We start from the raw sequence: 15,498 nt of genomic DNA, 5'->3' as shown, positions 1-15,498 counted from the left end.
TTCCCCAGCTCCCTAGCACCACACACATAATTGGCATTGATTAAACAAATGAAGGCAGGAAGGATAGAACGAATGATACCTTTACTGGAAGGTGTTTCAATCTCAGGGGGAGCAGCCATGGGGGTTTTCTTTACAGGGACAGTTTCTTGAGGTGATTCAGGCACTTTAAAGATATTAAATGCACTGTACTTCGGAGTGATGAAGCGTTTTAGTCCTAACTCCGCCTACAGGAACGCCCCAGAATGGGAGACAGACCTCCCTGTTCCTTATAGCTGATTCTTTAGGAACAGATGAGTGCTTGATTATCAGGAGCTATTTTCTTGGTCAACTCAGGTACTATCAATATTAGTAATTTTATTCCTTGGAATGGTAGGTATATAGAAAATTAGATCATGGAAAATTAGCTTCAAGTGAAAAAAATTGATTTTTTAATAATTAATGATGTGCTTTTAGCTATTAATTTGAGGAGAATAAAACAGCTTCTTTCTCATCTGGATAGGCTTCATTTTGTACCCTTGCCTTAGGCACTTTAGAAAGGGATTTGTTTTTCAAGTATTAGAGGAGAATGACCCAAAGATTCTAGACTGAAAAAATCATGTCAGTGTTTGGATATTCTTTCTTTCTTTATTTTTTTTGGATATTCTTTAAATCACAGAATATTATGGATATCGTAAAGAAATTATTATTCTGGGTGTTTTAAAATTTTCTCTTCTTTTGATTTATCTAAAAATATTCAAAATGGACAATAAAAGGTGATGAGAAGGAATAATTAAGTACTCAGCACAGAATTCCAACTTTAACTAGTTTTAACTGCCTTAGTTTTAGAAGGCTCTCAGGTGGAGACCATAGCACAAAAAAGAACTGCTCAAAGTTGAATTTAATCTCTTATTGTCTTTATGTCATGTTTTTCTGAGAATATTTCTATATTTAAGTCCTATGGGAAAATAATTATTTCAAATGTATATGCTTGTGCTTAGTAATAAGTTTATTTTCATCGAAAAGCAATTCTAATAGGCAGTTATATTATCTCTTGAAATTTCAACCCCAGGGAGCATTGAATTACCAATTTATAGTCTGCAGCCAGGCACCTCTGCCATTTGATGGTACTGATTTCTGCTTTAAATGGGAATGAAACCAATCCAATTGAGTTTCAGGGATATAAATGTTATAAGTGGTCTTGTGTACATTTTTTTTTTCTAGCTAACTTTTCTTCTTTCTTTGGAAATAGTAATAGCTATTTCTTATTGAAGAATCAATCCATCTGGGTCACAGCTACACATTATGTATCTTCATGTAATCCTTGGAGGCCTCATAAAGTTTATAGCCCAAGCATCTTCCATTTAAATAAGTTAAAGATTTTTTTTCCCTCTATTTTCTTTTGAATAACTCATGGGAACATGTATATACCCAGCTGAGCTTCTGCTTTGGGGGACCCGCTTCTCTGGAATGACTTCCTTAGTAGCAACTAGGGCTTTCAAGATATTAGTATATTTACATATGTTAAGGACAACTACAATCCTGAGATATGGAAGCTGGCTTTCTTCTGGCTTGTACCTTTGGGTGGTGGTAGCGTTCTTCTTTTAGCAACGGGAACTTGCTGCTCTGGAAGACCTTCCGTGGAGACTTCCAACTCTTTAAAGATATTAGTATTTTTTAGTTGAGAAAAGGCAAAGACATGAAGACACAGGATATATAAAAAGTTAGGTATATTAACAGGTATTGTAGCTTTAAATTAGAAATTTAATTTTTGTTCTAATTGTTTATCCTTGTACATGGTATGAGTGGCACTTGTTTTGGAGGGGGAGGCAAGCATAGAAAGTTTCTTGTCTTGGGTACACTGGGGGCCTTCAAGATATTAGTATTTTAGTGTTAGAGGTTCTGAGAACCTACACAAAACACAATGTATTTTGCGGACCAAAGAAGAAAGATTCTCTTTAGATTTTCATAACTAAGAATTATACCTTCAGTTGGAGGATGCTCTGGAATTTGGGGAACAGCTTCAGGTAACTCCACTTCTGGAAAGACTTCTCTGGTTGTATCAGGCTCTTTAAAGATATTAGTAGGTTTACACTTAGAGCTTGTAAAAACAGTAAATTATATAACACGCAATTTTTGAGTCTTGAATCCAAAGATGTTCATCTAAGTTTGATGTTGTTGAAATGTACCTTTGGTTGCTGGTGTTTCTCTCTTTTTAGGAATGGTCACATATATTTTGTCCTCTGGAACGACTTTCTTGGATGGCTCAGGTGCTTAAAAGATATGAGTATAATTATATTTATAAACAGCGAAGGAAAAGATAGAGCTTTTAAAAGAGCCAACAATAAATTTTCTTCAGACTAGATCATAGGTGTTATATACCTTTTGCTATTTTGACTTTTGTCTTTTGAGGATGAGTCACAAGAACTTTTTCTTCTGAGGTAGATTCTTCATATACTTCATAAACTTTAAAGATATTAGTATGTATACAAGTGAGGGCATTTCAAGGCAGTGGCAAAGAGTATTAAGAAAACATAATACGTAACACACATTCATCACCCAGATTACCTGTAGTAATAGACACAAACTAGTGACAATAACACATTGGCTAAGAGAAAGCGTCATTCCCAGGTCTATCATAAGAACTCCCAATTATGATAATAATAAAATTGAGGAATTCACTAACAAGGGACTATATAATTCTACTTTGTCTGCAGAAAGTTACTGGCAAAATTGTCCTTTGCTCTTAGTTTTGTTCATAAAGAACAGGGTTGATACTGAGTTGCACATTGAGAATTCTCCTACATTTGAGCTACTGGAAATTCATGTAAGTCCTTCCCTTTTCCAGGAACCTAATTGGCCATAATTTCAAACCATATCTGGTTTATGGCTGTGTAGTTTAACAACCACTTAGGGACTGGAAGCAGGAAAAAGAAAAATAGTTAAATCTTTGAAAATAAGGCAAATGAAGAAAATAAAGATTTCCTTGGCTTTTAGAAAGGAAGACTGGCTGGTGACAATAACCAAACTAAAACATGGAAAGGATACTTAATGGAGCGAGTCATCACATATTTTTATCCCAGCCTACTATTACAGACAAAAAAAAAATGGGCTTACACAGGGAATTTTTTAGGTTAAAATAAATGGAAGAAAATCTTGACTACTGGCATTTTTACTATTCAGATTATTGAATATTCAGAATATTTTATTATTCAGATTATTTTGTTCTTCAAATTGTTTAATCATAATTTTACATACAAACAAATAAAAAATGATTTGAGAATTCTTTTGATGCTGTAATGGCCTTATAAATCTATGGTCATTTGAGCAACATTGCCAAATGTTTCCAATGATGGCTGTGAAGAGTAAAAAAATAAGGGGGCATTTTGATTCTATAAAATCCAATTAAAACATTATGATGAAGTTAAAGTTACTTCAAGGCCTAAGAAAAGAAGTTGCTTCAAAGCAGAAGATATTTGCATACAGAACAGGTTAACAAGACAAGACAATGACAAATTCAAAAAGCCAAATGATTTTTCTAAAATTAGACAATGTTATAAGTACAGGGCTATTTATTTTTTTAAAATGGTGAGGAGACATACCTTGTTTAAGGCAAAGAACCATTCAGATAATTTAATTTTAGCCAAATATTTTTTGGCATGTTGGGCTTTTATAAGATATTAGTATATTTATTTTTAAAAGCTATGAAGACAAACACAAACACAAATGAAACCGAAAAGCACCACCAATTTTTCCACACTCACTGTACATCGCTGTGTCTTCAGAAAGAGCTTTAGATGATCTTTCTTCTTGAATACCTTTCTTAAGCACCTCAGGAACTTTAAAGATATTAGTATATTAATTGTTATAAATAACAAATATACTAAGAATATACAGCAAAATAAAAGAATTTAACATCACACACATTGACTTTAAACCACGGATAACTAAACAAAGAGTCATTTTGTGTCATGATTAGTATCAGTGTATACCTTTAGCTGGTGGAACTTCAGGCTTTTTAGGAAGAGCTTCACGAATCTTTTCTTCTGGAACAATTTTCTTGGGTACTTCAGGTGCTTTAAAGATATTTGTTTATTTTATTTTTAAAAATATCATAATTGGGTATAAAGCATCAGGACAAAAAGAGGATCTAACAAGAAGAATGCCAAGAATTCCAAAATCATAAGCCAGCTAAACACAGTCAATGCATCTCTCTAGATTGCCTTGTTGATGAGTTCTTGATTTTAATATGACATTTTAATATGACAATATTAAAAATACTTTGTCTTTGGAGTAAAGCATCATTTTCTATTGTCATTTGGAATGTTTATTTGTTTTCAGAGCTCCTTGACAGTAGCTTCCAAAAAAGAAAAGAAGTTGAGGGTCAAAAATGTTTAATTATTGCTTAAGAAGAGGATCAACAAAAACAGTAACAGCCTTTAGGCTGATGCCTTTGTTTCTGGAGGGTCATCACAAAAGAGAGGATTATGTTATAGAACATAAACTGAAGTTTGCATAATTCAGCTATATTGTGGCATTGAGGGGAGAAGGATCTCTCTCTCTCACTTTCTCTCTCTGTTTCATAGTAAGTGAATAAAAGAGGGGTTTATAATAGTGGCAAATCACCAAAGGCAGGTACCTTTAGCTGGTGGAAATGTGGGCTCTTCAGGAACACGTACTTTTTCTTCTACCACAATTTTCTTGGGCGCTTCAGGTACTTTAAAGATAGTAGTGATAATTTCTTTTACTTTTAAACATTCATAAAGGTTTGCAACAAGCACAACATAAATGTAAACACAACACATGACATAGTCACAAAATAAAACAGAGTTATCACTTTGTCAGACATATTACAGTATTAAAATGAGTCAAATTGTGACAACAAACATGACAGAAATCCAGAAAAATTTCCCGTGTTAGAATCGTAAGAGTTTGACAAGAAAAATTAACAAGACATCTTCAGCTGGTGATACTTCTGCTTGTTTTGGTGGAATGGTTGATACATTCTCTTCAGTGATAATGTTTTTAAATGATTCAAGCACTTTAAAGATATAAGTACATACTATTTATTAGATGTTTTTTATTTCTATTGGAAAATTCAAGAGGTTCCCAAAAATGTACAAAGCAGGAATAGTCATGATGTATGTATTATTACTAAATGATTAAAATGAATAAAATAGGAAAACATGGATTTATCAATAAGCATATTAGTGAATATCCAATATCGAACAGTATCAAAGAAGGAAACCTAGGTGCACTATTTCGTTAATAAAGATACTTGCTTTGGGTATTTTAGGTGTAACTACAGTGACTTTCTATTTTGGTAGAACTTCCTTTGGCCCCTCAACCTTTTTAAAGATATTAGTTTGTTTAGAAATTCCAAAAACACTAGACACAGAAGAAAAACATCAAGAATGCGAACTCGTAATATAATCAAGGTGCTTCTGTACATACAATAAGGTAAGTAGGTTTTCACCAATGAAATACCTTTAGCTGGTGGCTCTTTTCGAGGAACAACTTTAGTGGGTGGTTTTTTTGGAGGGATGACTTTCTCAGATATTTCAGGCCCTTCAAAGATATTAGTATTTTGATTTAGAATGAGTTCTTTAGGTAATTGGGAGCACTACTAATAAAGTTAGTCCAGTGAGGGCTCATAAATGCTTTACCTAATTATATTTTTTGAATTTACATCACACTTCCAAGACAGACATGATTTTGCTAAATTTCATCTATATTGTAGACTTACTATGAATAATAAGCACACATGCACACACATATTCCTTCATATTACACACATATTAATTTGTGCAAGATTTGGAATGGTACCGAAGAGAATTTATTTGTATCATGGTTTATCCTCAAAAAAAAAACAAAAAAAAAACAAAAAAAAACTAGAATGCAAGTGGTGTTACCAATGCTTCATTTGCTTCCTTACTGTTATTTTGCTAATGAAAATGTCAGAAAGTGGGATCCCTGGGTGGCGCAGCGGTTTGGCGCCTGCCTTTGGCCCAGGGCGCGATCCCGGAGATCCGGGATCGAATCCCACGTCAGGCTCCCGGTGCATGGAGCCTGCTTCTCCCTCTGCCTGTGTCTCTGCCTCTCTCTCTCTCACTGTGTGCCTATCATGAATAAAAAAAAAAAAAAAAAATGTCAGAAAGTGGCGGAAGCTTTCGGTAAGCAATGATCAGTTTGTGAACAGCTGGCTCATGTTAACAAAGCAATGGCTGTTTTGCCTGAACATGTAAACTCCTCAGTTAACTGAGGAGCTTCTATGTCACTCAACCGACTACACTGGTCAGATATTTTGGCACCCGTAACAATCCTGTAACAATCATTCCTAGCTGGCTTCAAAAAAGAGTCCACAAATTCATACAGTGAGCTCCTTAGATAAGTAGATATCAAATACTATTATCTTGTCTGCTAAAATTATATGCTGTATGGTTAATCTCTACTCCACATTAATCTGTGCATCAAATAGTTGCAGCTCATGCTTAAAGCATGCCATAATTTGAACTTGGAAAGTAAGTGGGTTTCTAGTATTCCAAACTGGACATGAAATGCACTTAAAAAAAGTGAGTTAGAGCAAGAGTATAACAATTTGCAATAGCAACAGAATTCCCCTATACCTTTAGGTGGAGCTTTGGGTTTTTCATATACTTCCACTTCTTCTGTCTCTAAAAATTCTATTACCCTATGGACCTCTTCAGCTCTGTGTACTTCTTCCATTCTAGGTTTTTCAACTCTGATGAATTCTTCTACTTCATGGAACTCTTCTTCTTCAAAATATTCTTGAACTTCGTGGAACTCTTCTTCCTCAAGAACTTCCACTGGTGTTTCCACTACTTCTAATTCTGTTCTTTCTCTTACTACCTCCTCTTTGTGGAAGGCAACTGATACTTTTTCTTCATAGACAGTCCTCCCTGAAAGAGCAGCTATTTTAATAATTTTTTTAAAAAACACAAAGGAATGAAGATATAAATTCAAAATACAGAATGAAAACAACTGAAAGAAGAAAAGGCTTTCATGCAACAATACATGAAGGTACAGAAAAGGTCTTTCCAAAAATACCTTTAGCTGGGGGAACAGCTTCTTTTTTAGGCACAGGGACTTTCTTTTCTGCGATTTTCTTTTCTGGGACTTTCTTTTCTGGCACTTTAAAGATATAGTTTTAATATTTAGGACTATCAAAAGCAAATTATTATACACAAAAGACATCAAAACAGTCAAGACACAGTCAAGACAAAACAAACTTTTAAAAAATTTTTAACTTTTAAAAAAATTTTTATTTTTAAGTAAGCTCCATGCCCAACAGGGGGCTTGAACTCATGACCTATGATCAATAGTCACATGTTCTACTGACTAAGCCAGCCAGGTATCCCAAACATAAATATGTTAATGAAAAAATATTAACAGGAAGTTCAGGTTTAAAACAGAATATGTACCTTTGGCTGGAGGTGGCTCTTTTTTCTGAACAGGAACAGGTACTTTTTCCTCGGGAACCTTCTTTGGCACTTTAAAGATATTAGGCATTTCAGTTAGTTGACAATACTAACTCATGAACATAAATAAATGTGGCAAAAACATCTTTATACTAATCAAAGCGTAAGAAGTCACTCTGTACTACTGGACACCAATTTTACAGATAATAAAGATACTTTTCCGAATCATTTATTTTTGCTAACTAAACCTTAGAAGAAGACACATCTGCAAGAACCTGTGCTGTTCTATATGTTTTAAATAGCAGGGATTACCAATATTGGACCTACTTCTACTACTTTTAATTTGATGAGGACTTTTTTGAAGTGGTTATCATAGGAGAGTACTTGAGCCTTGACACAGGCATCCTGTTCCACCTAGTACTATTTTATCTGCTGGGGATGCCTACTGTGATAGCGACAGGGCATAAGCTTATCTGTTAAGAGCACTTCTGAAGCGTTAGCCTAATTAGGAAGCAATGAGAAGGAGACATTTTGTAATAACCTTAAATGCTTAGGCCAAATATTAGAAAGGACATGAGGCTCTTTAAAATAGTTATTATCCCAGCATTAGAACAGATGTAACATAGTATACATAATTATAATAACATGAGAAAACTCTATACAATGGAATAAATTTATGTATGAAATGTGGTGAAGAAGGATCTATTGTTATGTATATAAGTATAGAGAGATGTACTAATTAACATTTAAAATGAGAAATTTCTGGAGTAATTTATATACACACAGCTATCTATTAACATAATTACCCATTAACATTCCCAAAAAGGCTAAAGATATGAAATGGGTTATGTTTTTTTACTGGTCCGTAATCAATTTCATAAATTTGCTACTTAAATGACTTTAAGAAAACCATCAAAGAAGAAATGTCTGTTTTTGTTTTTGTTTTTTAAAGAACGTTAATTGGAATTTAAAGATATTGAGATTTGCTATACCTTTAGCTGGTGGTGCCTCCACTTTTTTAGGAACAGGAGTAGGTACTTCAGGTACTGCTTTCTTAACCACTTCAGGCACTTAAAAAATATCATACGGACATTTTGAAAAATGACATGCAGTGAACCGAACATCCATAAATGCAAAAAATAACACAAAATGTTGACTGGTTTTTAAAAGATATTAGCAAACTAAGTGGTAATTATACATTTGAGTAGTGTCTCTAAAGGTAGAAGGCTATTACTTCCTCCTCCTATTAGCAAATGTAGTTATCAGTTATGCAAAAGCTTGTCATAGTCTTCGGGAAAAATAGGCTAAGAATTAGTCTAAAAAGTAAACCACACAGAAATAGATTTCCCCCACTTTAATACTGCATAAAAACTAAAAACAAAGAACCAGGAGAAAGTGTTATAATAGGGTCTGGCTAGAAAAAATTAAAGTGCCAATAATACAAGAATTATAATACAGTAGAAAAGTTGGGGGGGGGGCATTTCAGGTACCACTAATTATTGATCTTCAATTTATCATTGATAAGACAAGAGAAAAGTATACTGAGGAATATTATATTTAGACTTATTCTGAGAAAGATCTGGACCACAATAGATTTTAAATTTCCAAGGCCTAAAAGCAGCTGTACCTCTAGGTGGAACAACCTCCTCAAACTCTTCTATGCTAGGTGGTTCTTCAGGGATCTCTTCTTCTGGAATAGGCTCTTCGGGCTCCTCATACACTTTAAAAAGATTATTATTTTGTAGATTAGAATTCTTTTGAATATTAGACTACAAGGATATACCTGAAGAGAGAGGTTGTCATAAACAGGTAATCCGTAGCTTAGCCTTTGCATTGCGTGTGTAAACTCCCTAGTCCTTGAAAAAAAAAAAATCTACTGAGCCTTCAAAATACTTTAGGTCCTTCCCAGAATTTCAGAATTAGGAAGGACTGTCAGAGAGAATTTAGTTTAAATTGTTATTATTATTTTTAATGGGACTGGATTTGTTTCACTTGGGGTAGATGTCAGATTTTCTGTATCAACTACTCAGGCTTAACTGGAATTTCCTTTGAGCAGATTTATCCCATTATTATCAACCAAGTTATCTGATGAAAAATTCCCCATGGCAAATAGTTTCCTTTCAAAGACTGTCATTAAAATTAAACAGGCAAACAAACAAACAAATTGGCTAAGCATGTAAGAAAGGAGAGTCAGTTGATTTCAATTTCCCTGCTTAATTTCTATTAGGTAAATAATGATTTCTTTTAGAGTCTGAATATGTTTATTTTCTGAAGCAAAAGGTGCATTTGCCTCCTTCAATATTAGACAATGATAAGACAATGATGACTTGGAAAATCTATTTTCTTAGCAAGACATCTACCTTCAACCAGTGGAACTTCCTCTTCTTCAGGGAGAATGATTCGTGTTTCTTCCACTCTCTTAGGTACCTCAGGAACTTAAAAGATATTGATCGTTTTAGGCACTTAAAATGCAAGAACCGGCGAAGAGTGCATAAAGACCAAGTTTCCCATTTTTCAACACAAAGGAGTAAGTATCAAAATACACATGCATAAGATGAAACACTGAGATTTTGCAGAATCAATTAATGAAACAAAAATAAAGAGGTTTGTGATTTAAGACCAAGAGCCCATTTAAAGAGACAGTCTGCTTCTTACTGCTGGAGTCTCTACTTTTTTTTAGGAAGAGCAAGGGGTACTTCAGGCACTGGCTTCTTAGTTACTTTGGGCTCTTTAAAGATGTATCAGGTTAGTGTTTCTATTTTTTTAGGAAGTAACATACATAGAGAATCAACGTAAAACACACGAACACAAAGTGGAAAAACTGACACAGCACAAACATGGGTGCGACAGAGTCACAAACGGTGAATGGAAGTGACAGACCGACAAGACAAGACAAACGTTTATGTTGAACATCCTGTGTGGACAGCATCACAGTTCAACATGGGGTACAGCAAACACATCCCCGTTTGGGGGTGATGTACCTTTGGCAGGAGGAGGCACTGCTTTCTTAAGACCAGGAGGAGGCACTTTCTTTTCTGGTTCAGGTTTCTTAAGCACCACAGGCACTTTAAAGATATTATTTTATCATTTAAGTTGCATGAACACGGAGACCACGGACATAGCAATGATACAAGTTAGCCTAACAAATGCTGGAAGAGGACACTTTGACTTTTACAGGTGATAGAAAGAAATGGCAGTGTCTAGTTCGCTTGGGAAGAGCAGTACCTGTGGCAGGAGGCGCCTCCTCTTTCTTATGAATGATCACTTTCTTCTCTGGCACTTTCTTCTTAACCTCAGGCACTTTAAAGACATCATTTCATGATAAGAATTTATTGTGAGGGACCAAAAAGAACGAATGCAAGAAGTTCACACACAGAAAGACCACATGCAACAGGTTGGAGACGTGGGGCAGGTCGGAACCCCGTGTTAGGGTGTAGTTTTGGAGAGTGAGGGACCTTCCACCTACTCGAATATCAGAGGGCAGAGTCATTTCATCCACTTAAATTTCCCTAGTGGTTTATTAAATCATCACCTGTAAAGTATTTCTGAAGTCTAATAAAGGATCGGCTTCACCATTTCACTGATTATATGACTCTTTCGCTCGGTGGAAATGTTATTCTCATTTTAAGTAGCGATGCCATGACCTTTGGCAGAAAATACTGAACCTGAAGGTCTAAATATACAGCCTTTGACCGGTCTTATGAACTGATCTGGATAATTCACTCCGTGATAGGTCACTTCCGCACACCTTACTTTATTCTATCCTCACAATAATATCTGAGCCGACTAGGACTGATATTAGTCTCCCCATTTTATAGGAGACAAATCTGAGGCCCAATTGGATAAAAAACTTGCTCAGAATAAGACAGCAGGGAATAAGGCCAAGGCTAAAGTCAAAACCCGCTGGGCTACCACTTATACGTATGTATCAGAAGACATAAGCTACTACTGAGCGTTTTGATAAATATTTCCATCCTTTTTTTTCTTTCCATCCTGGTGTTATAAAAGCACCTCATATAAATTGCGGAAGGATAAAATTTAGGAAAGTTTATTCATGCTGATTTTTTCAGGTATCTTTTTGTGTAGATAATTTAGCTTTGCAGTGTATCTATTTGAAAATTTCAAAGTTTACTCAGACTACAGGCAACCAGGTAGAGCTTCTGTGGCGATTTGGAGGACAATACTCCCTTTTATCTTTGTTCTTGAGTACTGCTTTGTAGCTAAGGAAAAGTGGGGGTCAGTGTTCCTGAACACTTGTAGAAATAAAGACGTAACTGTCTATCTTATACATACAACTTTTCCTAAGGCCAGTTGCACCATAATTTTTCTGGTGAAGCTATGGGTGAAGAATGTGTATTCACTTTGGGGAGGTATACCTTTGGGTGGTGGAGGTTCCACTTTTTTAGGAGCCGGCACAGGGACTTTCTTCTGTGGTACAGGTTTCTTTGGCACTTCAGGCACTTAAAAACATTCATTTTAAGACGTTAAAAATCACATGCACAGTATCACATGTCTAACAAAAAGACAAACGAGAAGACCACAAACAATAAAACAGCATTTCACACCATGAAATCTGAACAGACCTTCAAATCATTTACAATGTCAGACACACATGGCAGACATGGTAACAAAGGCACGCACGTCTGGGACGCTTTCCAAGATTTAGAGGGTGGATGACGTAAAGAGTGAAGTATTAGAGATAAACTGGGGATGAAGAGAAAAAGATAGAAAGGCAGAAAACACAAAAGAGGCCTTGGTGACTCCAAGAAGAGTTGCCGTACCTCGTGCAGGTACTGGCTTCTTAGGTTTGATTTCTGGAAGGACTTGCTCTTCTTCAGGTTCAACTTCTTCTTCAGGAGGAACTTCCTCCTCCTCAGGTGGAACTTCCTCCTCCTCAGGTGGAACTTCCTCCTCCTCAGGTAGAACTTCCTCCTCCTCAGGTGGAACTTCCTCCTCCTCAGGTGGAACTTCCTCCTCCTCAGGTAGAACTTCCTCCTCCTCAGGTAGAACTTCCTCTTCAGGAGCAATTTCTTCTTCAAATGGAACTTCTTCTTCCCGAAGTAGAGCTACAGGAACTGGAACTGGCTCGCGTTTCTTCGGCACTTTAAAGATATTTATTCAATTGTTCAAGTGTCACTGTTAAGTACACTATTCATAACAATTGGACAACATGAAAAGCAGCTATTCTGTGATCACAGAGGCATCAACCGTCATCAAATTCAATGTCATGAAGTATCAGTTGTGATTAGCAAGGCTGACTAATACCAGTTAGTTTTCCTTTTGGGCCTGGTGCTGTTAGAGGTTAATGTACCTTTGGGTGGTGGAGCTTCTGCTTTTTTCGGAACAGGTATTGGTTTCTTTTCCTCTGGGATGACCTTCTTGGGCACCTCTGGCACTTTAAAAATATCATTTGTCTTTAAGAATGTGTTCTTTTTATATGTTTCAGAGCAATATGTATGAAAATAAACACTAAATATTTGTAATAAGACTTTTTTTTTAAACAAACCAACAATGGAATGTAAGGGGGGAATTTGCTGTGAATATACGTAACCGAAAGTTTTTCTCCCCCCATGTACTTAAATGATGAAGGATGTACCTTTCGCAGGTGGAGCCTCTACTTTCTTAGGAACAGGAACTGGCACTTTCTTCTCAGGCACAGGCTTCTTGGGCACTTCTGGCACTTTAAAGAAATGATTTAGAGAAAAATGTTATATGACATAAAATTTTGAGCTTAAGCATAGTCTCAAAAAAGATTAAGATATGGTAATAAAAGTATGACCAACGCAAATTTCAAGAAGCATTTTATCTTTAAAATAGAATCTTTCCCTTTCCATAAAGAAATATGAAAGAGTTGTATCCCCAGAGTACAGAATTGAAGCAGTTTAATTTTTACTTATTGCAAATGTGAAGTAAAACGTTTTTGTGAGTTCATGTACCTTTGGCGGGTGGTGCTTCCACCTTTTTAGGAACCGGTACTGGTACTTTCTCCTCTGGTACAGGTTTCTTGGGTACTTCAGGAACTTTAAAGATATCAAGTGGGATTAGTGACACATTTTTCACCCATAAAAAAGAATCCAACAATTTTAGGACTTTACTAAAGCATCATACAATTATACTTTAAGATTGATAAGAATAATAGCCACGATACAAAGGCCAGGCGATGCACAAAAATTTAAATAGAGAACACTGAGAAAACATAGACTGGTGATAAGGACAACACACAATGCCTGGTAAATAGTGATTTGGTCCATTTTGGAATTATAATAAGAATTTACTTTAAATGAAGAACTTTCCACTAAAGAGGGAGAGCCAGGCACTGAGCATCTTTGTGGTTCGATGGCAAAATTCAGAGATGAATACATGGTAAACTATTCCTATAACCAGTTGGGTGGTCCCTGTCTTGTTAATATTGTCACGGAGAAAGAAATGATATGGCTCATCAAGTTCTACTAATGAGTAAATTATTACATTATCCCACTGATGGATTATAAAGAGATGTACCTTTAGCTGGTGGAGGCTTCTCTTTTTTAGGAACGGGCACAGGAACTTTCTCCTCTGGCTTCTTAGGAACCTCAGGCACTTTAAAGATATTGTTTATTGGTAAGTTCTAACTACTAGTGACAACACATCTGTATAAAGCACAATTCCCATTTCTAACAACAGAGAGCAACACACACAAGCTTGTGAATTCAGAAGATAGCTAACAATTTCTGTGCAGATTAAGGCTTTTTTTATATGCCCATGTTTGCAAATGGTGGTTATACCTTTTGCTGGTGGGGCTTCCTTCTTTTTGGGAACAGGAACAGGTTTCTTCTCTTCTGGTACAGGTTTCTTGGGTATCTCGGGCACTTTAAAGATATTATTAAGAATTTTGGAAATTTGCACACAAGATAAAAATGTGAAAGGCAACTGCAGAAATCATACTTCAGCACCAAAAGTGTCTGGTTCTAAAATAAGCAGAATTGGTCACTGGTGCTTAAAAAAAAAAAAAAAAAAAAAAAAAAACAGAATCTGACCCATTAAACACCCAGACTCTAAAGATGCTGCTAGGTAGGTATCTCTTTGTAGGAGACATAATCTACCTTTGACTGGTATCACTGGTACTTCTTCTTCAGTTATGAATTCCTCTTCTTCATGAATGTATTCTTCTTCTTCTTCTTCTTCTTCTTCAAAATATTCTTCTACTTGGGTTACAACTTCCTCTTCATAGACAATCTCTTCTGGTTCTTGTCTTTTTGGTACTTCTGGCACTTTAAAGAGATTATCTTTAGGTTCGACATTTACCAATGACTCAGCGAAATTAAGACCCATTAGGAACACAGCCATTTGTAACAGAAGAAAGAACAGGCTTTATCCTTCCCAGAGGAAAAAAAAACTTCACACAAAGAACTGAACATGAATTTTACAGCAATGAAGACAGACAACACATTAAAAAGAGTGGTATTATGTACCTGTAACAGGTGCTGTTACTTCTTTTTTAGGAACAAGCACTTTTTCTTCTGTGACAACTCTCTTGGGCATCACGGGCACTTGAAATTTAAGTATAAGGATATTTTATTGTCAGAAACAGGCCACCCAGGCAATGCTTGCTTTGTCATATGTTAAGCAGACAGAAGAATTCTGCAAGCACCTCTCATGCGATAGATATACAACTGTTTGCCTATAAGAAACTTTATATGTTCCATGAAAAGGATTTTGAACCTCACTGGGATGAAAATATACAAAAATACTCAAGTAAGTTTGAAGTAGCAGAGCCCAAATGTGAAATGATGTTTAGTATTCAGGTATCTCTGCTTGTAGGAAATATCCTTTACTGAAAAGCTGAATTCTCTTATGAATATATATATACTTCCTGAAAGTGCAGGAAGTTACTTTATAGTTAAAAAAAAAATGACTAGTCACTGAGGTTTTTTTTTGTTTGTTTGTTTGTTTTTTGTTTTTTTTGGTAGCCTTTAAAATAACTTTAGAAAGGATAAACAGTTATGAGCTGTGGTCAACATTGTTCTATCATTACATGAATTTAGAGGAGTCAGGAATGTGCCAAATAGCCACCAATTTTAAATCCAAACATTATGTTTTATGT

The 15,498-nt window shown here is 35.5% G+C and overlaps 1 protein-coding gene across 1 annotated transcript in view; it reads right to left on the bottom strand.

Moving 5' to 3' along the window:
• Nucleotides 1–15,498, bottom strand: part of TTN (titin) — a 274,035-nt gene that overhangs the window by 131,411 nt on the left and 127,126 nt on the right. The window contains exons 137-161 of the mRNA XM_072811094.1: nucleotides 14,867–14,944; nucleotides 14,498–14,665; nucleotides 14,180–14,263; nucleotides 13,917–13,994; nucleotides 13,352–13,435; nucleotides 13,012–13,095; nucleotides 12,727–12,810; nucleotides 12,197–12,517; nucleotides 11,792–11,875; nucleotides 10,641–10,715; nucleotides 10,397–10,480; nucleotides 9,776–9,850; nucleotides 9,043–9,135; nucleotides 8,408–8,485; nucleotides 7,419–7,487; nucleotides 7,045–7,128; nucleotides 6,603–6,896; nucleotides 5,464–5,544; nucleotides 4,616–4,693; nucleotides 3,969–4,052; nucleotides 3,741–3,815; nucleotides 2,359–2,442; nucleotides 2,166–2,249; nucleotides 1,962–2,045; nucleotides 1,555–1,632 (exon numbers count right to left, since the gene is read on the bottom strand). Coding sequence (XP_072667195.1) covers nucleotides 1,555–1,632; nucleotides 1,962–2,045; nucleotides 2,166–2,249; nucleotides 2,359–2,442; nucleotides 3,741–3,815; nucleotides 3,969–4,052; nucleotides 4,616–4,693; nucleotides 5,464–5,544; nucleotides 6,603–6,896; nucleotides 7,045–7,128; nucleotides 7,419–7,487; nucleotides 8,408–8,485; nucleotides 9,043–9,135; nucleotides 9,776–9,850; nucleotides 10,397–10,480; nucleotides 10,641–10,715; nucleotides 11,792–11,875; nucleotides 12,197–12,517; nucleotides 12,727–12,810; nucleotides 13,012–13,095; nucleotides 13,352–13,435; nucleotides 13,917–13,994; nucleotides 14,180–14,263; nucleotides 14,498–14,665; nucleotides 14,867–14,944 — 2,565 coding nt within the window. The remainder of the gene's footprint in view (nucleotides 1–1,554; nucleotides 1,633–1,961; nucleotides 2,046–2,165; nucleotides 2,250–2,358; nucleotides 2,443–3,740; nucleotides 3,816–3,968; nucleotides 4,053–4,615; nucleotides 4,694–5,463; nucleotides 5,545–6,602; nucleotides 6,897–7,044; nucleotides 7,129–7,418; nucleotides 7,488–8,407; nucleotides 8,486–9,042; nucleotides 9,136–9,775; nucleotides 9,851–10,396; nucleotides 10,481–10,640; nucleotides 10,716–11,791; nucleotides 11,876–12,196; nucleotides 12,518–12,726; nucleotides 12,811–13,011; nucleotides 13,096–13,351; nucleotides 13,436–13,916; nucleotides 13,995–14,179; nucleotides 14,264–14,497; nucleotides 14,666–14,866; nucleotides 14,945–15,498) is intronic.

This window comes from Canis lupus, chromosome 34 (assembly GCF_048164855.1).
Source record: "Canis lupus baileyi chromosome 34, mCanLup2.hap1, whole genome shotgun sequence".
In the NCBI taxonomy this organism is placed as follows: Eukaryota; Metazoa; Chordata; class Mammalia; order Carnivora; family Canidae; genus Canis; species Canis lupus.
The sequence above is the reverse complement of the archived record's forward strand: the minus strand, read 5'-3'. Positions and strand labels throughout refer to the sequence as shown.